At 46.6% G+C, this 25074-nt stretch overlaps 1 protein-coding gene across 1 annotated transcript in view; it reads right to left on the reverse strand.

Annotated features, from left to right (window-relative positions):
- Positions 1-25074, reverse strand: part of HABP2 (hyaluronan binding protein 2) — a 37231-nt gene that overhangs the window by 6388 nt on the left and 5769 nt on the right. Inside the window, exons 2-9 of the mRNA XM_060034028.2 lie at positions 18047-18083; positions 7428-7538; positions 5891-5998; positions 4583-4699; positions 3710-3829; positions 3042-3213; positions 1726-1823; positions 74-314 (exon numbers count right to left, since the gene is read on the reverse strand). Coding sequence (XP_059890011.1) covers positions 74-314; positions 1726-1823; positions 3042-3213; positions 3710-3829; positions 4583-4699; positions 5891-5998; positions 7428-7538; positions 18047-18083 — 1004 coding nt within the window. The remainder of the gene's footprint in view (positions 1-73; positions 315-1725; positions 1824-3041; positions 3214-3709; positions 3830-4582; positions 4700-5890; positions 5999-7427; positions 7539-18046; positions 18084-25074) is intronic.

Consider the following 25074-nt stretch of genomic DNA (forward strand, 5'->3'; position numbering starts at 1 on the left):
TGCTCAGATGGGGAGAGAAGAACACCCCTGGAGACTGCAGCCACCCTAACCTCTGCTCCCAGCAGGCACCTACTCGGTGCAGTGGGCGGCAGTCAGCACCCAGCAGGGGTGGATCAACGTCCCCCCACAGAAATGGCCCTGGGGCATGGAGATGGTCAGTCGCAACGAGGTCTGCAGGGACGCCTGCCATGGGTGCTTGCCCGCTGTGCTCTTAAAGCCGCCGTAGATCCTCTTGACCGTCCTGTCTGCTATCTCAGTCCTCCCGCATGAGTCAAACTCGGGAAGTTTGGTCAGGGGCTCTGCGTGGGCAACATCTGTGAAGCACAAGAAAAATAAGGCACACTTCTCACCCTCCCTACAGATCCTCAGAAGGACCTTGTCAGAGGCATGGCTCTGCATCCGGAAGCTTAACTAGTGTCCAGAGCTAAGAGACTATACTGGTGCATATAGGATAGGCACGTGTGCAGTTAGCATTTGTGGAATACATTGATTAATACAAAGCAAGTCTATAGGATTAATGATGAAGATGTTGCTTTTTCCTTCTTATTCTGACATGTAGACAGACATATAAAAAATGTTTATCACTTATACGTGGAATCTAAAAAATACAACAGATTAGTGAATGTGACAAAAAAGAGAAGCAGACTCACAGATAGAGAACAAATTAGTGGTTAGCCGTGGGGAGACAGAAGGAGGGAGGGGCAAGACAGGGGTAGGGATTAAGAGGTCTGAACTATCAGGTGTAAAATAAGCTACAAGGATATATTGTACAACAGGGGAATATAGCCAATATTTTATAACTATAAATGTAGTACAACCTTTAAAAATTGTGAGTCACTGTAGTGTACACCTATAACTTACATAATATTGTACAGCAAATATACTTCAATAAAAATGTGTGTATGGATATATAAATCCATCTCTGGGTATGTATTTAACTATTTGTTAATGCACACATATATTCTGGAGGCTTTTTTGGTGCCTAGGGGAAGATATTCAGATGAAATAGAGCGGGGGAGAGAAGACATTTGCACACATAACTGTCATGCAAAGGGGAGAGCAGCAAGTGTTGCATGGATGGTGCCCAATCTATTCCATGCCGTTTGTAAGAAGGGAGAGGTAATATTTCACTTGGTAAATCTTGGAGGACTTCCTGGAGGAGTGGTTACTTGGGTTGATTCTCAAAGAATGGTTGGATATGAACAAGAGCGGGTATGGGACACAGTATTACAGACAGAGGTGACCATAAGAGCAAAGGCACAGAAATGAAACTGTCCAGGGAAGTAATTCCATTGAGCAGAGGGAGGGTGCATCGCTTCAGACATGGGTGGAGAGGTGGGCTAAGGCAGCAAGGCAGGAAGACTGTGAGGCTGGAATTCAGTCCATGCTGTGTCCCGAGAGGCTGTGGAGACCCAGCCACCGTTTGATCACCACTGTACACTGAAGGCCTGGCATAGCGCCTGGCACCCAGCAAGCAATCGTTCAACATTTGCTGAGTGCACTGACTGGGAGTCGGGAAGCCTGAGTCTACAAATGTATCCAAGTCTGCTCGACCTCCCGAGAGGGGAGCAGAGGATTGGGCAGTTGGGTTGCCACTGGGATGGCAAATGGTAAAGCAGGAGTTGTGGAAGGACAGGGGTAGGACAGAGAGGGAGTTCCAGGAACATCTTTCTATGGCTCTGCAACCTCCCCACTACCCGGGCCTCCAGACAGCCACAGGCTTACCTAGAGCTGAGCAGGAGGGGACATCACAGTACTCCCATTTCAACTTTGCATTGTTTAATTTAAAGAAACACCAGGGCTTTTTGTCTCCATCTGGGTTTCTAAAATTAAAAAAAAAACCCAAAGTAAGCCAGAGTCAAGCCTTGGTGAACTCGCTGGACCTCATTAAAAGTCCTTTGAGTAAGAGAGCACCAAGCTCTTGCATCCCCCTGGGACCACATTCCATTCCATTCCTCCAACAGGTTAGCAAACCTTGACATACTAGGGTGGTTATAGTTTGGGGGCCAAATCTTAACTTCCAGAGGAGAATCTCAGTAACCAGGGAGTAGTTCACGAGCTTCGTGCCAGATCCACAGGACATATTACACTGTTTGTAGGAAAATAAATGAGATCCCTGTTCAAGACCCTTCTTTGTCAGGAAAGTGAAATAACTACACAAACATGGTGAGAGTAGGGCTCCGCTGCCCGAGCCTTCAAGTTCTGTGCGTGGGAATTCTCTGAGAGCCGCTGCTGGGGGTCACCCTGAAGAGTCCCGTGGAGGGGGCAGCTCAAGGTAAGTGAAAGTAGAAGGAAACTTGTGTCTTGTGTCTTGTGCTAGGGAAATCCTCTTGCTTAATGGAACCAGTTTAAAGCCATACAAAAACTCTCTGTTTCTATATGCAGACCATGCATGTCCTTGGCCTTGGTTAGACAATGAGCTGTGGAAGGAAGCCAACAGGATGGTCAGGAAGACGGGGAAGAAGGTACCAGTCATCACCAGGGATAGAAATGGCATTATTCTTATTTGGGAAAACCTGCACATCCTTGTGTCAGAGACCGTCATGCTAACCAAACATTCCATTTTCCATTTATCCCTTTGAAGTTCCATTTATCCCTTGAAGTTATGTGAGACTATATGACTATTTCTGGCCAATGAAACATGTGTGGTAAGATGATGTGTCACTTCTAGGCTGAGGTAGTAAAAATCTCACGCTCCATGTTCCAGTCTCTCCTTCCCCTTCCTGTGTATTTGAGTAACTAAGTGAAGCTAAGAATACCCCCTACCTCCACACCCAACCTACATGACACACGTAGCATTAATGGGAAATTAACATTGATGTGTTCAAGCCACTGGGATTTGGGGGTTGTTCATTACAGCAGCATAACCTAACCTAGCCTGAGTTGGAAAATCTTCCTAGAGGGAAAGCTGATGAGTTTCAGTGTTCCGTTCCAACATTTCGAAGCTGGCCCAGGAGAACTAGGAGCAGAGGGGAGGGACAAACAGATCCTTCCATTGACAAGTGGCCAAGGCGGAGGACAGGGAGGATGGTAAGCTTTACCTGCAGAAGTTGTGCTCCCCAATCCCATGGGCCTCAGCGTCCTCCATGAACATGTTGTAATTCTCCTTCAAGAGGAGGTGGGAGTTCCAGTAAAGGCACGAGTGCTGGTTGATTGTCTTACTCACTTTCCCTCGGTAAGAGTAGCCATCGCCAACATAGCAGTCATCAGAACCTTGGAGAGAGCAGTTGGGACTGTGAGAACTGAGACCAGCTGGTGTGCCGTGCCTGGAAAGGACTTGGCAGGTGTATCAGGGGGTGAGAGGATTGGGCCTGAATACTGATCACCCTGAGGTTTCACTACGAGTTCCCAGAAACAAGGTGGTTTGAACGCTCCACATTCAACCCAGCTTAAAAACAAGGAATATCATGGGGGTGGGGGTGAGAGCTGAGTTCTTTAATTTGGGCTCAAACAAGAACCAGTGGTAGGTAGGTTGAGGCCCAAGGATACCCAGGAGTGTTTGACTTGTCCGCACTATATCCCAGTTTATGACTTCCTCTACATGGAGCCAGACATACCCTACGCCCTTAGGTTGGAAGGCCGAGGCAATAGCAGAGCTTGGGAATTGACTTGAACCCTGTTCTGGCAACAAAATGCAAACAGATAAAGGAGTCCAGAGGCCTCACATGTGTCCCTGAGTTTCTGATGAAGTGGTGCTATAGACCCATACCTATTTCACAGAGTTTCCCCTTGAACTGGTCAGGACAGGTGCAGGTGAACTTGGATCTCCGCCTATGCCGGGAGCAGGTGCCGCCATTTTGGCAGGGATTTGGCCTGCATGCAGGAACCGCTGTGAACACAGGAAGTGGGTCCAGGAAGGCTCTTTAGAAGGAGTTGCAGCTACATCTGAGCTGATGAGGAGGTATTGGTGGCACTTTTCTGGTGTCCATCCTTTCACAAAAATGGGTCACCAAAGGGGAAAGAGGGACCCACTGACATGCAAGAAAACATACACACAGACCTTAAGAACATAAGCAAACATGGATGAAGCAATATGATGGAGGCCAGCAAAAAAGAGTCTATAAGTAGATGGGTCGCTCATTAAGGAAAAACAAGGTGCATAGACTGAGCAGGAATTTGGGGGCCAGTCTGAGCTAGGTTGAAACTTAGCTCTGCCTCTTGACAGCTGAGTGACCATAAGCAAGTTAGCTAACCTCTCTGAACTTCAATTTCTTCACCTGTAAAACTGTTTCTTGTAGTGTTTTGGGGACAATGTGAGAGAGAATGTAAATCTCCTGGGACAATGCCTGACTCATAGCAGTGAATAAATATACATGGCCCATTCTAGGAAAAGACCAGGGCTTACTTCCTAGATTAAATGAGTTTTAAGATGATTATTTTTTGTTGGGAAGAGACACAGACAAGTCAATTCTCACTGGACTTTCCAGAGGTAATGAATCTTAAAAAGTCCTGGTTAAAAGGGCCATCTTGGATGCCACCAAAACATTGGATGTATCTGGACTTCCACACAGGAGGATATTGACATCCCAGGCACAAGCCACAGTAGAGAGAGCTTAGCATAGAAGAGGCCTCCAGCACTTACCTCTGGAGCAGTCTTCACCCCTGTAAGGGTGTTTACAGGCACAGCGGTAGTAAGGAGAACTCTGAGTAATGAGACAGTCTCCTCGGCCACATGAGTTGTTCTTGCATTTGTTTTGCACTGTAGGAGATCAATAGAGAAGTAGGGACAAAGTACAGGACATTATTTGGGGCACATTTTACTTTGAGAGGTACCTGTACAGTACAATGTTTGGGAGGGGAGTGCGGGGGCGTGGGGAGAGGTGGTGTTGGTGACTGATAGAGCATGTGCCCCCTGTCCATGGTTCTGAAACATCATGCTACCCACCTAGACAAGGCTTCTCTCTTATCCTTGGGTCGTGGATGATTGCTTCCCAGTTCCTTATGAGTTTCTAGGGCTCATAGTCTTTATTATGCTATTTTTATAAACACCTTGATAATTTTTACACCTTCAGAAAAGTGGAGCTGCAATTTGAGTTTCTCCATTGTATAGCTGATTTTATATTCCATTTACAATTTTGTCATTCTTCCAAGAAGTTGAGGGATAAACCCAGTAACTATGTTTGGGCCTGATATCCCAAACCATCCTGAAAATTTTATTGAAAGATTTTGTAGGATTGAAAATGGTAGGAATAACTGAAGAGGGCACAGAGAAAACAAGTCAACCATAAAACCCTCACTTCCTCCCTCACCCCACTTAGATGGTTGCTAGATGTGACAGAATCCAGGTTCTCTCTAGGGGTGCAATTAGCCTGTAAGAATTCTATTCCCAATACCTTATTACATAGCCTCATGTTATGCCCACAAGAGGTCACTAAGAGTGGACACACCTTTTTTCAGAGTCTCCACGAGTGAGGATGGCAGGAAGAGAGAGCATGGGGCTGGGAGTCAGGCACCAGGTCTGTAATTTCTGCTCTTCTCTTAATTAGCTGTGTAACCACGAGCAAGTCCCCTGTACACTCTGGGCTCCCTTTCTCTAACAAGATTGAGCCTTATGTGCCCTGAGAGCCTTCCTGCTCTTGTATATGAACAACATTTCTCTGCTGAAGTTGGTCTAAACACTCTTGGTCAGAGCCCAGCTATTATCTCCTCTTACCCTCAATCTTCTCATCTGTGGAATGGACATACTAGTCCTATCTAACATGTAAGGGTGAGGACTCAGTGAGATGCTGCCTGTGACCATGCTGAGGAATCTATTATGCATAACATAATATGTGTGATTGTCAGCCTTTTCACGGGACTACTGAACCCTTCTTTACCCCCTAGAATTGGAGGAGAAACTGCTTCTTGTTCAACATGGAGGGAAGATTGGATCCAGTGAAGGTCCACTCACCATTCTGACACCTGTTTCCAGAGAAAGGGGCTGGACAGCTGCAGGTGAATGTGGCCCCGCTGATGAGGCAGTCCCCACCATGTGCACAGGGGTTGGACAGGCATGGATCTAAAACACGTGGGCGGAAGTCAATGTTGCAATGAACAGCAGGCAAGAAGCCCCCTGTCTGCACTGAATTTCCATCTCCTGCCCCAAATGAGAGAGGAACTGCCTAGCCAGTGATTGGGGAAAGGGGGAAACATGCATTGACCTTAAAGAGCCGGGAAAACTGCCATGACAAGACCAGAGGGAGGAATTCAGGTTAGTACGAGGAGAGGCAAGAAGGAATCGTGACTGTCTCCCTCAGCCTGGCTTTGGATGGGGCCTTTCTCGTTGAGTAACTCCCCTTTCCCGTCATCAGTGTCTCTCTCCTCCCAGGCTCGCTGGGAGTGCCACGGGGTCTGTCTCTGATGCCGAAGGCATTTCACAAGCCTGAAGACCTCCCCTACTCCCAGTGCCCAGGGGTGGAGGTCAGGAGTGGGGAACGAAATCCCACCCCTAATGAAACACAAGCTTTCTGAACATCAGGAAAGAAGACCAAAGGCAAGAGGGGGACAGAAGAATTGACGGCGAGGAGGAAATGACCCAGTGGCCTTCATCTTTCTTCAACTACTTGTTCAGTTAGATTTTGTCATATTTCATCTGTGCCTTTGGCTTTTCATGGTTGTCTGAATGGATCTTCCCTTGGGGAATTCTTTATCCTTCTGTTCACACACATTGTTCTTTGGTTCAGGAACTAGGATCCCTGGGCCTGGCTCTTGTTTTGATGGTCCCTTCTGATGTTCCCCTGATGCCCCGTATCTTGGCCCTGCCTTCCAGGCCACTTCGCAGTTACACAGCTTTTATTCCAGCTGCTAAGTGCTTTCCATTACTTCTACTGATTTAGTCACATGGTTTTGCTTAGGCCCAGCTTCTCATTTTCCTTTCTGTCTCAAGAAGCCACAAAAACAAAAACAAACGTGGCCGAAGCACACACGTGTGAGCGCGTGTGCACACACACACACACACACAACTGTGCAAATCTTCTGAAGAGTGAAAAGAGAAAAAAAAAAAAACAGCACAGCACAATGGCAAATTTGTGAATGCTACAGTTTGAAGCCTAATGCTAAGACAGACTCTTCTGCATAATTAGGACTACCTGTCATGAAAGCTCTGGGGATGATTTTGAACATGACTCTAACCCACAGTGTCGGGAGAGCTAGATGATGATGCATAACTTGCTGAGTGACCTTGGCTAAGTCAGCTCCTCTCTTGGCCTCACTTGCTTCGCCTGTCATTTGAAAGTGGGAGAGATGGTCTCTAAGAACCTCCCCAGTATTCATAGTATGTAATTCTAACTGAATAAAAGCCAGTCTAAATAATTTTGTAATACCTATTTTATGATGCTGGTCAGAGAGTAAGAGAAGAGAGAGCCCTTGCATGTGGTCACACATAAACTCCCCTCCAGGTGCGCTGCTCTCCTCCCAGGAGGGCCCCCCCAAACAGCTCTGGTACCTACCGTCCTCCGCGTAGTACCAGTCAGGATTCTCGGGATGGCCTAGAGCACTGCTGGCATTCCCCTCCTGGTCGTAATACTCTTGGCTGTACTCATAGTGGTCGAGAGTCCAATCTACAGATGTGGGAACAGGACAGAAGCAACCCTAGTCATCAGACCTAAAGAAGTCACCATTTTATTTCACTGAAAACCCCCTTCCCCAAAGATTTCTAGGTCCTGAAGGAGGGTTCATGTGTCTTTCCAGCTCCTGACGCTGACGGGGCAGATGGAAGGGGTCGGGCACCGTGAGTTTTCATTTGAGGGGGCTGTCATGACCCAGTGAGCCAGCGCTGGCATTTGGCAGGGTCAAGAGCACGTGATTGGAAATGGCTTTTCACTAACCGTGACCTTGGACAAGCCAACTGTAACCTCCGTGCCTCAGTTTTCTCACCTGTAAAGAGCAGGAAGATGACTGGGGCGCAGGGAGTCTCCAAGGTCCTGTATGAGATCTGCCCAGGGTCAGATCCAGTGGCACTTGGGTGCCTTGTTGGGTGGTTCTGTGAATGAAGTTTCTCAGTGGGACTTTATCAGTCACCTTAGCTGAATAAAGTCAAAGAAACTTGTCACTTTTCTTTCAGCTTCAGCATCAAACTACTCCCGAGTTATTTACATAGAATCATCGTAACTGTTAATATTTACTGAGTCTTTACTACGTACCAGGCTCTGGACTAAGCATTTTACATGAACCACCCCATTCCATTCTCATAAAAATCTAGATGTATTATTATCTCTACTTTAAGCTTAGAAACCTGAGGCTCAAAGAGGTTAAGTAACTTGTCCAAGGTCACATAGCTAATAAATGACAGCATAGGAACTAAGGCAGTTTATCTCCATATATCCCTTAAATTCCACTCTCTCAACTGCTTCAGCGGGCCTCTCATACTGCCTCAGATAATTCAGTTACCCTTGGGAAAGGGGTCCTATCATTCCCGTTGCATATCCAGCCTGCTAATTAGGGATTGTCCAAGGACAGCCTTGAGAAGGTTCACGGATCTTGCCTACTGAAAGAAAGGGCAGTATATGGCGTTGCCCTTGGTTGTAAACCTTACACTAGACCAATCCACTAGGAAGAGCAGGTGTGTGTAAGCCTGGACTCAAGCGCTTTGTTGTCTGGGGCCTTGGAAGATGCTGATCGCTCTGTGGCTGAAGGAGAGGAGTTTGGGATTTGAAGAAGGTTGGGTTGACTTTGCTCTCTCCAGCTGGCAGGAGTATGGCAAGTCAGCAAGTTGAAGCTGTAAGGAAGCTGTCCAGAGATGCATATGTTAATGAGGCAGGAGCAAATGCAGATAGCCGACTTGAAAAGGCGCTCCCAAGGAGCCACAGCGATGGCCCGGAGGATGGGACCTTACCTACGCCCGATTATCAACCACATTATCTTATTCGTCTCTCAGTCATTCCCTTATAGTCTTTATCTCTTTGGCTTTTGAAAAATCGACTTTTGCACAATGGCTGTTTTATATTTCCCATTAAAATGGAACTATCTTTTTATTTCCTTTTTGAATACGGCAGCTCTGGTTCCTTGCCAAAGTGTCACCTCATTTATCACAGTGTCAAGTCAAGACTCCCTTTGCCTCCTCATTATTTCTCCCGAGCTGCTTTTCCCCACTATGAAAATGCTCTCAGAGGAGGCCACCTTTCCAGGCATGAGGATCTAGGTTGAAGATAAGGCCATTGTCTTCCTGGAGCAAATAAAGTTTCTTTCCATCTAGCATGATAAAGCAGAGAAAGGGTGAGAAAGTAAGGGGGAAAAAATGTTTTTCTGAGTTTGACATGAAAGATTTCAAACTGACATTTGGAAGAGACAATGAGTTTGGTAATGAGATGATTGCCCCATTTCTTTCTTTCTTTTTTCTTTGGAGAATTGATTTTTGTTTTTCCAACAGGTGTTTATAGATAAGCGCCTTTGAATCGCTCCTGTAATTTCTCCCATCACTCCCACAAGTCGAGGGTCAGACTGGATAATCTTGGTTAGACCGTTAAGAATCATTTCTTTTGCAGATATTTGGAAATGAGGGAAGGTTTTTCATAAAGATGGAATGGTATGATTTTTCCAGGTGACAGAGGATGGATGAAATGTCTGTTGGAGGGTTTTGATTTGAATCCAGCCCTATTTACAAGGTCTGTTCACCTCTCAGTGAAGCTAAGGAGGGAATAAAACACATAGACTTTGAGTTACATTCCTGCCAAGAGAGGCATTCTCCAGGGTGCTATTCTCCAGGGTCCAGGGCCCTTGGTTGAGGTGGGATAGAAGCAGCAGAGGCTCAGTGGCCCCAGATTGCCAGAAGCCATCAGTTGGAAGACTGTGCAAGGGAAGGCCAAGATCCTTGACATTTGGGGTGGGTTGCGATATGTTTTGAAAATGCTTTTTAGAAGAGTCACCTGGGAGGGTTTCTCTACCTCCAAACTTAAAGCTTGTTTTGTCTTTTCTATTCTATTGGTAGTTCATCCCATTGCCTATGTAAGAAACATGTATTGTGCACCTACAGTGGGACAAGTATTATGCCAGGTGCAGGAAGGCTTTGGGAACAATGGAGAATTATACAAAAAAGAGTGGGATGTGGCCTCCAGTCAAAGGAACCTCGAATCCGGGGTGGATGGGGGAAGAAAGCCAGCCAAGGAAGGAGATGAAAGGGTAGTGAAGAGGCAGGGGAGCTGGATGTGGCCAAGTCTAGCTGACAGCCTCAAGTTCCACATTGGTACTCCAGTGTGGTATGAGCCAATCTGATGAAATAAAAGAGACCTGATTCTTCACCTCTCCCTGTGGCCATGCTTATTGCAATGTGCCTTTGCAGCTCGTCTCACCAAAAGATGAAGTCACAAATCAATAAAATTAGAAATGAAAAAGGAGAAGTTACAACAGACACCACAGAATTACAAAGCATGCTAAGAGACTACTACAAGCAGCTCTATGCCAATAAAATGGACAACCTGGAAGAAATGGACAAATTCTTAGAAAAATATAACCTTCCAAGACTGAACCAGGAAGAAATAGAAAATACAAACAGACCAACCAATCACAAGTGATGAAATTGAAACTGTGATTAAAAATCTTCCAACAAACAAAAGTCCAGGACCAGATGGCTTCACAGGTGAATTCTATCAAACATTTAAAGAGCTAACACCCATCCTTCTCAAACTCTTCCCAAAAATTGCAGAGGAAGGAACACTCCCAAACTCATTCTATGAGGTCACCATCAGCCTGATACCAAAACCAGACAAAGACATTACAAAAAAAGAAAATTACAGACCAATATCACTGATGAATATAGATGCAAAAATCCTCAACAAAATACTAGTAAACAGAATCCAACAACACATTAAAAGGCTCATACACCATGATCAAGTGGGATTTATCCCAGGGATGCAAGGATTCTTCAATATATGCAAATCAATCAATGTGATACACCATATTAACAAATTAAAGAATAAAAACCATATGATCATCTCAATAGATGCAGAAAAAGCTTTTGACAAAATTCAACACCCATTTATGATAAAAACTCTCCAGAAAATGGGCATAGAGGGAACCTACATCAACATAATAAAGGCCATATATGAGAAACCCACAGCCAACATCATTCTCAATGGGGAAAAACTGAAAGCATTTCCTCTAAGATCAGGAACAAGACAAGGATGTCCACTCTTGCCACTATTATTTAACATAGTTTTGGAAGTTCTAGCCATGGCAATCAGAGAAGAAAAAGAAATACAAATTGGAAAAGAAGAAGTAAAATTGTCACTGTGTGCAGATGACATGATACTATACATAGAGAATCCTAAAGATACTACCAGAAAACTACTAGAGCTAATCAATAATTTGGTAAAGTGGCAGGATACAAAATTAATGCACAGAAATCTCTTGCATTCCTATACACTAATGATAAAAAATCTGAAAGAGAAATTAAGGAAACACACTCATTTACCATTGCAACAAAAAGAATAAAATACCTAGGAATAAACCTACCTAGGGAGACAAAAGACCTGTATACAGAAAACTATAAGACACTGATGAAAGAAATTAAAGATGATACCAACAGATGGAGAGATATACCATGTTCTTGGATTGGAAGAATCAATATTGTGAAAATGACTATACTACCCAAAGCAATCTACAGATTCAATGCAATCCCTATCAAATTACCAATGGCATTTTTTCACAGAACTAGAACAAAAAATCTTAAAATTTGTATGGAGACACAAAAGACCCCAAATAGCCAAAGCAATCTTGAGGGAAAAAAGTGGAGCTGGAGGAGTCAGACTCCCTGACTTCAGACTATACTACAAAGCTACAGTAATCAAGACAATATGGTACTGGCACAAAAACAGAAATATAGATCAACAGAACAGGATAGAAAACCCAGAGATAAACCCACGCACTTATGGTCAACTAATCTATGACAAAGGAGGCAAGGATATACAATGGAGAAAAGACAGTCTCTTCAATAAGTGGTGCTGGGAAAACTGGACAGCTACATGTAAAAGAATGAAATTAGAACACTCCTTAACACCATACACAAAAATAAACTCAAAATGGATTAGAGACCTAAATGTAAGACCGGACACTATAAAACTCTTACAGGAAAACATAGGAAGAACACTCTTTGACATAAATCACAGCAAGAACTTTTTTGATCCACCTCCTAGAGTAATGGAAATAGAAACAAAAATAAACAAATGGGACCTAATGAAACGTAAAACCTTTTGCAAAGCAAAGGAAACTACAAACGACGAAAAGACAACCCTCAGAATGGGAGAAAATATTTGCAAACAAATCAATGGACAAAGGCTTAATCTCCAAAATATATAAACAGTTCATGCAGCTCAATATTATAAAAACAAACAACCCAATCCAAAAATTGGCAGAAGACCTAAATAGACATTTCTCCAACGAAGATATACAGAGTGCCAACAAACACATGAAAGAATGCTCAACAGCACTAATCATTAGAGAAATGCAAATCAAAACTACAATGAGATATCATCTCACACCAGTCAGAATGGCCATCATCAAAAAATCTACAAACAGTAAATGCTGGAGAGGGTGTGGAGAAAAGGGAACCCTCTTGCACTGTTGGTAGGAATGTAAATTGATACAGCCACTATGGAGAACGGTATGGAGGTTCCTTAAAAAACTAAAAATAGGCCTTCCCTGGTGACGCAGTGGTTGAGAGTCCACCTGCCGATGCAGGGGACACGGGTTCGTGCCCCGGTCTGGGAAGATCCCACATGCCGCGGAGCCTGGACCCGGGAGCCATGGCCGCTGACCTGCATGTCTGGAGCCTGTGCTCTGCAATGGGAGAGGCCACAACAGTGAGAGACTCGCGTACCACAAAAAAAAAAAAAAAAAAAAACTAAAAATAGAATTACCATATGACCCATGAATCCCACTACTGGGCATATACCCAGAGAAAACCATAATTCAAAAAGACACATGCACCCCAGTGTTCATTGCAGCACTATTTACAATAGCCAGGTCATGGAAGCAGCGTAAATGCCCATCGACAGACGAATGGATAAAGAAGAGGTGGTACATATATGCAATGGAATATTACTCAGCCATAAAAAGGAACGAAATTGGGTCATTTGTAGAGACGTGGATGGATCTAGAGACTGTCATACAGAGTGAAGTAATTCAGAAAGAGAAAAACAAATATCATATATTAACGCATATATATGGAATGTAGAAAAATGATACAGATGAACTGGTTTGCAGGGCAGAAGTTGAGACACAGATGTGGAAAACAAACATATGGACACCAAGGGGGGAAAGTGGCGTGGGGGATGGTGGTGGTGGGATGAATTGGGAGATTGGGATTGACATATATACACTGATGTGTATAAAATAGATAGCTAATAAGAACGTGCTGTATAAAAAATAAAAAATAAAATTCAAAAAAGGAAAAAGATGGAGTCAGTTTCTCCATCCCTAGGGTCTGGGCTGGCCTTGGGACTTGCTTTGCCAATAGCTTCTAGTGGAAGCATTGTGTACCAGCTCCAAGCTTCTCTTTCTCTCTCTCATGGACCCCTGTGACTGCCGTGTGAACAGGTTTGGGCTCTTCTAAGTAGGATAATGGAACATGTGAGGCAGCCCTAGGCCCCAGCCAAGGTCTCAAACATGTAAGAAAGCCCAGCTAATCTCCCAGCTGACTACAGACACATGAGGAAGCCCAGCCAAGATCAGCTGATCCTGCCTAGGCTAGAAGAACTGCCCAGCTGAACCCAGTCTAAATTGTCAACCAACACAGTTTACTGCACACATGGGTCCACTTACATGTGGATTTTTTTTTCAGTAGATACATACGCACATGCACTGTAAATTTATTTTCTCTTCCTTATGACTTTCTTACTAACATTTTCTTTTCTCTGGCTTACTTGTAAGAATACAGTATATAATACATATAACATACAAAATTGTGTTGATCGACTGTTTATATTATCAGTAAGGCTTCCAGCCAACAGTACATACACTCTTAGTAGTTAAGCTTGCAGGGAGTCAAAATGGATTTTTGTCTACATGGGGAGGTCAGGACCCCCAACCCTTGAATTGTTCAAGAGTCAACCATATCATGTAGTAATAACACATGAACACACATGGCTTAATATTGAGCTGCTGGTGGGATACGAATTTTAGATACTAGAATTCCTCAGTGGCCCAGGTGGTTGCAGAATTTTAGGTTTCACGGCTGGATCTCAGAGGGCACATCTCTTGAGTTTTGTATTTAACTTGGTCTATCTGATTTCTTTCCTTCAACTAGACAGTTGGTTTCTTAAGAGAAAGGGCCATGTCCATTCCTCTTTCTACCCCACAGTGCCCAGCACAGAGCCCTATATGCTGTGAATATATGTGTTGGACAGATCAACCTTTCCCTCTATGGCCAAGCCTCCCTTCCTTCTGATTGGCTGGCACACAGTGGGCACATAGCTCTGCCAGTGAAGATGGTGTCTGCCTGGTGCAGAGTAAACAGGGAATTCAGGAAAAAAAACTATTTGAGATTTGGGTCATAGATATTTAGTGAAGAAAATGTCTGATGAGCTCAATAGGAGGATAGAAATTTGTCCAAGGGTTTTCCTGGGGACACAGGGACTGCATGCAGCCTGACATGAAATTTGGTTCCATTGGTAGATTTTTAAAAAGGTTTCCAGGTTCCAATACAGATTACTTGAGATTTTCTCTAGGCTATAGAGAAGGAGAAAGCTTTGCAGGATGAACGGGGGAGCTGTCAGAAGCATTTCATATCAGGTATAAAAAGAAACCCTTGTGGATTTGTCTAATTATAAGAGTCTGTTTTTAGAATTTATCAGGAAGAATGGTAAAGAATATCCCGAGTTAACTCAAATATTCCAAATAATAGGTTATTATGTACTGAGTATTTTCTATGTATTGGTGACTATACAAAATAAACGTGGTTGCATACAACCTTATTTAACTTAAAAAAACCTCTATAGCATAGGTATTATTATTCCCATTTTACAGAAAAGGAAAAACTAAGGCAGAAGGAGATGGTATCAGAAGCCAGGTCTACCTAAGTCCAAGTCTGGTTTGCTAGTTTATGAGCCCTGGAGCCTCTTGTGGGTTTGTGTTTCCGGAAACTCCATGGGTTTTGGCTTCCAGGAAGTAACACCATTGGGAAATCTCTTTTGTCACATCCTCCATGTCCCTCAACCAGGATTATCGTGGTCCATACATGGGGTCTCTCGGAAAAACTCAAGAGTTCCTGGGATGGGGTTTTGCAGCTGCTTGGGTTAAAGAGCTTGCCAGATGTGTGGAACAGAATAAAAATCCCTGGAATGCCGTCCCTGTTGGCACCATCCATCACTGTGGCACAGACGGTTCCTCCGAGGGCCTCCCTCAAACCCCAACCCTGTCAGCCTGCATTTGATGCTTCCATTCTGGTTGACAGGGCAAGCCCAGCAGAGACCCTTGCTGGCAGGCGTCAGGACAGCTGATGGATGGGCTCAGCCTGTGTTGCTGGGCAGAATCTAGCTGGCTTTGAAGAGGCATTTCTGCAGGCCTGTGGGCTGTCATGTCACCTGCTTTGGGGAGATGGGCAGAGTCTGTGTTGTTTGATGGTCACCTCCTCTGCCATCCGTTGGGGACTGTGGCCCAGGCCCATCTGCTCCAGCCAGGCCCTCACCATGTACTGTCTCCAGCAAGACCAACTCCAGTAGCAGCTTGCCCGTGGACTTGAGCACAGCATTTCCCTGGCCACACTGTTGTCAAAGCCGGCAGGGAATCTGACAAATTCCATCAAAGTACAACCCTCAGGTGAAATTAAATCAGACGCGAACAGGTCTGTTTTTAGAACCTAACCTGCTCTTTGCAGAAAGACCCAGCCACTACATCTCACCCTGTTCCACAGCCAGAGGCTGACAGAACACCTCGAGATGGACTCGGGGGCATGCATGTGGCCTGTCCCAGGATCCCTTCATCTACTTAACCGAACTATCAGAAGCCCTTGGCAGGGTTCTTATAAAGCCCAGAATCTCAGTATGTTAAATCCCACATTTTCCACTCCTTACTAAGTGGCTTTTCAGCCTGTGCTCGAATACCGCCAGTGATGGAGAACTCACTACCACTCAAGAGCCCAAAAGTCCATTCAGATTTTTTGACAACTATAATGATGAGGAAGTTCTTCCTGTTTGCAGATCAAATCTGACCCTAAATTTTCCAATCTATTTGATTAAAGCTGAAGGCCTTATGGACACAAAGAATGTATCCACTCCCTTTTCTGTGAGGTCTGTTCAGTAGGGCCACTGCATACATTTGTTCGTGTTGTTCACTGCACAATCCAGGGTGTCATAAACTCATAGTCATTGTAGATGTCTTTTGCAACTTTCTGGCAGGTGGCAGTAAAGTTTCTTGAGGTAAATACTCCTGTTAACTCCCACAAAGCCCACCTCGTGGACTACGGGTGGGGCTGCTTTTCTTTCTTTTTTTTTTTTTTTTGCGGTACGCGGGCCTCTCACTGTTGTGGCCTTTCCCGTTGCGGAGCGCAGGCTCCGGACGCGCAGGCTCAGCGGCCATGACTCACGGGCCCAGCCGCTCTGCGGCATGTGGGATCTTCCCAGACCGGGGCACGAACCCGTGACCCCTGCATCGGCAGGCGGACTCTCAACCACTGCGCCACCAGGGAAGCCCGGGGCTGCTTTTCAAACACTTGAAGAGGGTGAGGTCCCTTGAGTGTTAGATGTCCTGTTTCTTCCTCTGTGCAAGCCCACAGTTCCGAAGCTCTGTCTCGTGGGCACCCAGACCAAAGCAGCCCCTTCAGTGGTGCCTGAGAAGTTCGCGCTGAAGGCTGGGGAGGGGGCATCTCTTCCCATCTCTTGGCCTTGGACCCACCCTGGATTCCAAGTATGCTGCTGGTCTGGCCAGCTGGGGGAGCCCCCTGAAATATGATTCTTCCAAGCAATTGAATTATATGTTGTTGAATTCAACACTTTCCTTTGCTTTGGGGAAAGACACTGATCCTTTCCCAGTCCCCACACCACGCTCGTTTACATTTCTATCCAATTCCACAAACATTCCCTGAGTGTGCAGGGCAGGACAAGTTCCAAGCATCGCTTGCCTTGAGCCGGCACAAATCTGTCTGCCCATCCAGGGCTTTGCTGCCAGAGAATATTGACTGTCAAGCTGAATTTGACCCAGTTATCACCTTCTTTGCTCCGAAGAGACCCTTGATCCAATGTTTAGACGCGACTGTGATCTCCATGTGCCTGGCTCTTGTCCTCTGTGGGTGACCAACGCAGGTCGTTACCAGTGGGGGATGTGTCCTCTGCCCCAGTGAAATAATCAGTGGAGTTTTCTCCCTTGGGCCTCAGAGCAGCAAAGGGAGACTCAGACCCAGAGACAGAGACCAAGAGATGGACGATGTGGCAGGAAGGAGCAGCTCTGCTCAGCCCAGGCCCGGCTGAGGGCACCAGGCAGAGGAAGCGGGGCAGGTGAGAGGTGGCAGGTGTGTCTGTGAGAGAAGAGCCTGTGTGAAAGAACATTGAGGAGACACACCGGGTGGAGGAGCAACCCAGTGGGGGTGCTGGTGAGAGGCCATCAGCAGCGGTGGGCCAGCCGGGGGCTGCCTGTACAGCACCACCCTCTCAGCACAGAGGGGCTGGCTCCCCACCGAAGTGGGTGGAGAGAGTGGGGTAGCACAGGGTTGGCCTTCCTGGAGCCATTGTTCAAGACACCCTCACTTTGCCTTGGCCTTTTGGTCTCATTTCAGACACTAATGGGCTGTGTGACCTCGGGCAGGTTGCTTCCCCTCTCTGGGCCGCAGTATCCTTCTGCATAAAATGAAGGGGTTTAACGGCTTCAGCAATTCTTCCCTTGGGGTCATGAGACTGGACATCAGGGATGTCCACAGGCAACTCAAAATTGTGTAAAGCACTGTGTGTGTGTGTGTGTGTGTGTGTGGACACACAAATACCCAGGAATGCATTTCTCTGGGAAGATCCTCAAAGCAGTCCGTGACACTTCTGAACCATTGGAACCCTGAGGTCACATCCACACTCGCATGTACGGGCCCCCTTTTCTCCATCCCAGAACCAGCCTGTGGGGTTGGAAGCCCCAAGGGGGTCCGCACACTCACCTGGGTCCGGGTCGGTGAGTAAAGACAGGAGGGAGAACTGAAAAACAAAATGACACAGAGCAGAGCAAGGTTGAGTCCTCTGAGCAGGCTGGGTGCTTTCCTGAGCTCCTGCGAGCTGAAAGGAGCCTTCTCGGAGTCATAGCTAGGGCACAGGAGCACGGGGTACTTCCTGATGGCTGGAGCGGTGGTGTCGTGGATTGGAGAGAGAGGGGCTGGGGCCTATTTGACGATGCTCCCCACTCTTCCTGTGCTGGCTGAGTGATCCAAAGCGTCACTCTTTCTCCCCAGGGGGGATGTGTAGTGCTTGCTCTTACCTGTTTCCATGCTGGAACCTGGCCGCCCAGGTACTGACCGTCTTGTCAGGTACAGTGATCAGCATGTATTGTGCATCTCATCTGGCCGACTACACATTGCTGCATTTAACTCTTCTAACAACCCTATGAAGAGGCTTTATCAGCCTGTTCACAGATGAGAAAATTGAGGCTCAGAGGTCACACAGCCGTGAGAGGATTCGGATTCATGCCCAAGTCTAGTGATTGTCTCAGGTGACAGTTCCTTAAGGTTGGAGATGGACAGATGCTTAAACTCTCCAATTACTTCCCACTGTTCTTGGAATAAAATACAAACACCAACTATGACCTGTAAACCTCCTCCCATACCCCTCTCTCCTGCTGCTCTTTACTAATCTCCAGCCACACCTAGGTTCAAAATGACACTAGCCAAGCTCTTTCCACCTCAGGCCGTTTGCAATTGCTGTTCCCTCTGCCTAGAAAGCTCTCCACCCAACCCCTCCAATGACCATCACTGGGTCTCAGCTTAAATGTCACTTCCCTGACTCCCCTATCAGTATGACATGCCCCCATTGTTTTGTCTCTGCACCCATTCATTTCCTCCATGGTCCCCATTACAGCTTGTAGTTTTGTATGTTTATTTGCATGTTATCTGTCTCTCACATCAAACTCTGCCCTCACAAGAAAGTGGAGGCTCTTGTATGTTTCATCACTGAGGTATTTACCCAATATTCAGCACGGTTCTTGGCACATGGCATGCCTCAAAAAGTTTTGCATAAAAAAGTAAATAATGATAGGAATGGTGTTTTTGGTGGTGGTGGTAGTGTTTTTTGTTTTTTTTACAATGCAGTACTTACCAGAAAAAGAAAGTTTTACCTATTTAATAGCTGGAATATTTTCTTTCACTTACATCAGATGTCAGCAAACAAAGGTCCCTGAGCCGAACCTGGCAGTTGTGTTTTTGCCAATAAAGTTTTATTGGAACATGGCCACGCCCACCTGCTTACACATTGCCTGTGTCTGCCTTTTTGCTGCAACTGCAGGGCGTTTGTTGACACAGAGAGTATAATCCCAAATATCTCCTATCGGGTACTTTACAGACCAAGTTTGCTGACCTCTGACTTGGAAAACAAGAGTTCTATCTCCTGACAGGGTTCCCTTTGGGTGGGTCTCGGTGACCAGGAAGCGGCCGTCAGTGTGATGTATCTTCCTCATACCCAGTCTAGGCAGTTTGGTATATTTGCTTCCTCTACCCTCAGCAGAAGTTTTAATTTTCTGTTTTACTGTAGCCTCCTCAGTCATTTTTGGGTAAAATGGTAAAAAGAAAGAATGCATCCCGACGTGATGTACGCACCATAGGGCACAACATCACCTTGTAGCATTCTGGACAAAAATGCTTATCCTAAATCTACTCATGAGGAACGTGACAGGCCCAAGTTGTGGGCTTTCTACAAAATAACTAGCCTCGACTCTGCAAGATTGTCAGTGTCATAAAAGGCAAAAAAGATGGGAAGACTGTTCTTTATTAAATGAGGCTAGAGACACCTGACAACTAAATGCAGCGTGGGTCCTTGATTGGATCCTAGATTTTAAAAAAAGAAAAGAAAAGAAAAGCCCTAAAGGATATTATTGGGACAATTGGGAAGTCTGAATATAGATTTATGTCAGTATTATTTCGTTAGTGTTGAATTTCTTGAGAGTGATCATGGTAGTGTGGTTTTGTAGGAACACGTCCTTATTCTTAGAAGATGCTGAAGTAGGGAGGGAGATGTCTGCAATTTAGGTGCAAATGATTCAGCAAACCAACCAACCAACCAACCAAACAAGCAAAACAAATGTATATATCGGGTTGGCCAAAAAGTTCGTTCGGGTTTTTCCCCAATGCATAAGAGATCATGGCAGAAAGCAACTATGGCAAAGGGTCTGTGTTGCATCTATCTGGGTGAATGATAATCAGTGAATTATTCTTTCCAGTTTTCTGGAGGTTTGACAAATTACAAAATAAAAAGTTGTGGGGCAGAAAGTCATGCAAAGAAAGGGAGAGGGGGCTTCCCTGGTGGCTCAGTGGTTGAGAGTCCACCTGCTGATGCAGGGGACACGGGTTCGTGCCCCAGTCCGGGAAGATCCCACGTGCCGCGGAGCGGCTGGGCCCGTGAGCCATGGCCACTGAGCCTGCGCGTCCGGAGCCTGCGCTCCACAACGGGAGAGGTCACAACAGTGAGAGTCCCGCGTACCGCAAAAAAAAAAAAAAAAAAAAAAGGAAAAAAAAAAAAAAGAAAGGAATAGAAGCCATCTGTTGCCTGGACAGTGACTATTTAAGTGCATCACTATTGCCCTGCCCTGTTTATGCAGGAAATAGACAAGGGGTGGGGATTTTGTTTGGTGGGGGTTGGTAGTGGCAGGCGGAGTTGGCAGAAGAAGGGCAGGTTCAGGTCTCAGAGTGTTTCTGGGGCTGGGGTGCTTGAACAGGGAGCAGCTGACGTTGACACCTCTGGGCATGAGTGGCAGGCAGGTGACAGAGAAGAAGCATGAGGGGACCCTGAGGACAAATGTTACACCTCCTTCAGTCTCTCCCTCGTCACAGCCAGTCCTGGTCCTTTGCCTGCCTCATCCTCCCTCCATAAAGCTTGTGTGGACGTCAGGGCCCGTCACTCTCTACCTGTCTTCATCCAGCCCTTCAGGACCTGAGCCAGGGCGAGACCCCCAAATCTTAGCTGGAAACTGGAGCTTGAGGGAGAGTCAGGTGCTGCGCTGCCCACAGCCAGCAGGTGGCAGACGTGCCCTTCCCAGGAGTTGGAGCTGGAGCTGGGGCTCAGACGGAAAGCAAACAGAAAGAAAACAGGACCTTCCTGGCCTGGGGCCACCTTCAGATCCCATAGGCTCTCAGGGGGTCTGAAGCAGCTGCCGCCCAGCTGTGCAGCCTGGGCTGCATGTCAGGGTGTCCCAGGGGTCGGAAGCAGCTCCACTCATTTTGTGGATCACTGGATCCACCCTCAGAAAGAGGCTGTGGTGAAATGTGGACACCGGCAGCCCAAACACCAGGCTGGATATTGGGGGACCAAACCGGAAAGGCTAGGACAATAGCCAGTGATTTATGCCGTATACCTGGATCCTGAAACTAACCTGGATGATGGCGGGGGGCTGAGGGGGATGGATAGGCACAGTATCTGCCTCCTTTCATCCCATTATTCCATTCCAGTTTTCAAAAGAGACAGGGAAGTAAGAACTCCTATGCCTGGGACTTGCAAATCTAAATAGGAAGGTCATTGATGCAAAAGAAGTAGGAAGAGGCGCAGGGAGGGACAGCTGTGGTCTCAGCTCGCATTTATTAGGACCCGACAGTTGCCAAGGACTGTGCTAAATGATGTATGTGCGTTTTGTCTCTTTTATTGCACAGAATCCTTGATAATTGAAGTACTATAATTATGCCCATTTTAGAGGTGAGAAGACACATTTGCAGAGATTAAATTGCCCCAAATAACTCAGCTAGTAAATGATAGAGCCAGGCCAGAAAAGAGCCAGTCTAACACCAGAGCCATTGCTGTGAGGGATGAGGGACCCACAGCCTGCAAACATGGTGTTGAAAAGATGGAGAAGGAAGTGGGAGAGCTACTTAATGCTAAGAGAAGCAGGACATGGAGCCCGGTGAAGAGATTGGGTCCTTATTCTTGGAAACCTTTGGGAAAATCTTGTCCAGAGTTGCCCAGGCCTGGGAAGACACAGAGAGGGCCACTAGGTCCCATGGACATCTGGGGAAGGGACAAAGTCATCTGCAGCCTCATCCAGTCCACTGTGACAAACACATCTCAGCAAACATCTTCACCCAGATCAGAAGGCACACGAGCCACTGCCTGTTTCGTCTACCACATTTATTCCCAGTCTCACCAGGGATGAGGGGTCACAGCTGCCTCGGCTCCTCTTAGAGGGCTGGGAATAGCAGCTTCTTGCACATGGAAAGGTAGCTGCTTTGCAATAGATTCAGAGAGACCTCTCTAGATGCAACTGCTGGTCCATCTACAATCGGGCTTTCACAGTGGACCTGCGGCTCAGGACTTTGGCCTTCCCCAGTTAGAAGCAAATTATTAGCAATGTTCATATCCCACCCCCCAGCCCAGTCACCAGGGAGCGAGTCTCACGACCTGGTGTCTTCTAGGCTCAAGGTGGTTGGTGGGCAAGGCAGGGAGGGGCAGAGAGAAGGATCCTGCTTCGGAGTCTTCCTGATTTACAGTGTAATCTCCTCGAGGGTGGAGGGAGTTGAGGTCTAATCTCTTCTGTCCTATCTTTATTCTAGTAATTATTTCAACTCAGGTTCTTCCTCTACCTTTCACAATTCTAGACCTTCTTGAAAACAAAACAAAAAGGCAGAGGCTAAAATCTGCCTTGATGGGTTCCAGGAATTAACTGATAGGACATATTCTCAGAGGACTGGGAAGCAGTAGAGGGGAGAAGTGGGGCTAGACCTGACCTTTGGGGCTAGAAGCTTGACTTAGAATGAACCAATAGCAGAAAAATCTTTCACCTGGTAAGTAAGACATTGGGACTCAAATTCCAGCCATCTCTTTCTCTGCAGTTATTCTGCCATGACCGGGTGGTAGACCAGATGTCACTGCACACCAGGAAAAGATTTGCATTGCTCCTAAAGGTAGCTGGGGAGGAGAGAACTCTGCACTGTGGCCAGGTGAGGGTGAGGCTGCTGGGCTGGAAGGCAAGCCAGGGATAGGACTGCGCAGCTCAGCAGAGCCAGTCCCCACTGCTGGACACAGCTCAAGGTTAGGGTGAGAGGCGGAGGTGACAGAGGACAGGGGTTGCCAGTATCCCAGGCACCATCCCAACTGCTGCCTCACAACATCCTCCCACTCTGGCCCCTCTTGCAAAAAGCTATGTCATGAGATGTGCAAAGCCTCAGTCATTTTTTTTAATTGTAAAATATATACGACATGATATTTTAACCATTTTTAAGTGCACCATTCAGTGGCATTCATTACATTCACAATGTTACGTAACCATTACCACTGTCTATAGCCAAAACTTTTTCATCATCCCCAACATAAACTCTGTACCTATTAAACAACGACTCTCTTCCTTCCTCTTCCAAGCCCGTAGTAAGCTCTATTCCACTTTGTCTCTATGACTTTGCCTGTTCTAGGTGCCTCCTATAAGTGGAGTCATACATTATGTGTCCTTCTGTGACTGGCTTTATTTCACTATGAATAACGTTTTCAAGGTTTGTCCATGTTGTAGCATATCTCAAAAATGTGTTCCTTTTTATGGCTAAATAGTATTCCATTATATATCACAATTTGTTTATCCATTCATCTGTTGGTGGATACTTGGGTCGTTTCTATCTTTTGGCTATATGAATAAGACTGCCATGAACATTGATGTACAGATATCTGTTTGATTCCCTGGTTTCCATTCTTTGGGGCCAGTACCAGAAGTAGAATTGCTGGGTCATATGGTAATACTGTGTTTAACTTTTTAAGAAACCGCTATACTGTTTCCGCAGTGGCTACACCACTTTACATTCCCACCAGCAATAAATGAGGGTTCTGATTTTTCCACATCCTCACCAATACTTGTTATTTTCCTTCTTTTTTTTTTGCGGTACGCGGGCCTCTCACTGTTGTGGCCTCTCCCGTCGCGGAGCACAGGCTCCGGACGCGCAGGCTCGGCGGCCATGGCTCACGGGCCCAGCCGCTCCGCAGCATGTGGGATCCTCCCGGACCGGGACACGAACCCGCGTCCCCTGAATCGGCAGGCAGACTCTCAACCACTGCGCCACCGGGGAAGCCCTCCATTTTTAAAAGGTTCTAGGCATCCTAGCAGGTATGAGGCGGTGCCACTCAGTCCTTTGTAGTCACAGGAATCTCATCCTTGCTTTAGCGCACAAGCTGTGCGACGCTGTCCCAGGATCGGCAGCTTCCCTGTGGCTTTGCTTTAATCTGAAGCTCAGGGTGAGGAGGAACGGCTCTAACGGGAAAATTCAGAGGCCAAAGGAGAGGCACCAGCCAGTGGTCCCTGTGGGTGGTTTCCTTCTCGAGGGCCTGGAGGAAGCTGTTCACAGGACCGCAGCGATGAGCCAGGAGGCACTGTGAAGAGGAGCTGGCCTCGACCCTTTATGTGCAAAGGAGGAAGCTCAGGCCCAGCAGGGTGACATGGCTCCTGTAAGGACGCGAGTGGATTGGGCCAGGGAGGAATTCAAGGCCGGGTCGCCTCCCTGTGAGGCTGATCACCTGTTCCTGGCTCAGAGCCACCTGTACAGACCTCTGACCGGTTAACTGGAGACTGGACTGCAGCTTCAGGCGGCGAGCAGGGCCGGGGCAGGGCAGAGAGGAGAGTCCCGTTTGTAGACCCTGGGAATTTCCATCTTTATCTGGGGAGCGTTTGATAAGAATTCAGATCCCTGGGCCCCACTTGCAGGTTGTGCTCCCATGGGCCTGGAGTGGGCCCCGAACATGCATTTTCAATCAGCCCCCAGCTCACTCTGCCGTTGGCCACACTTCAATTCTACCTCTCTTGGGCCTGAAGCTCCTGGCCAAGGAGACAGGTGAGTCTATCTTTGCTCCCGTGCAAATTGTTGAATCTCTTTGTGCCTCGTTTCCCCAGTGATAAAAGAAAGAATTCCCTTACCCAACCTGACGTTTGATTCAGGGGGATTTGTCTGCTCAGGGAGAGCGCAGCATTTGCAGTGGGTTACTCTTCAGGTAAGCACTTAGTGAGAAGTACTGGTACGGATGG

The sequence above is a fragment of the Delphinus delphis genome, chromosome 16, assembly GCF_949987515.2.
Source record: "Delphinus delphis chromosome 16, mDelDel1.2, whole genome shotgun sequence".
NCBI lineage: Eukaryota > Metazoa > Chordata > Mammalia > Artiodactyla > Delphinidae > Delphinus > Delphinus delphis.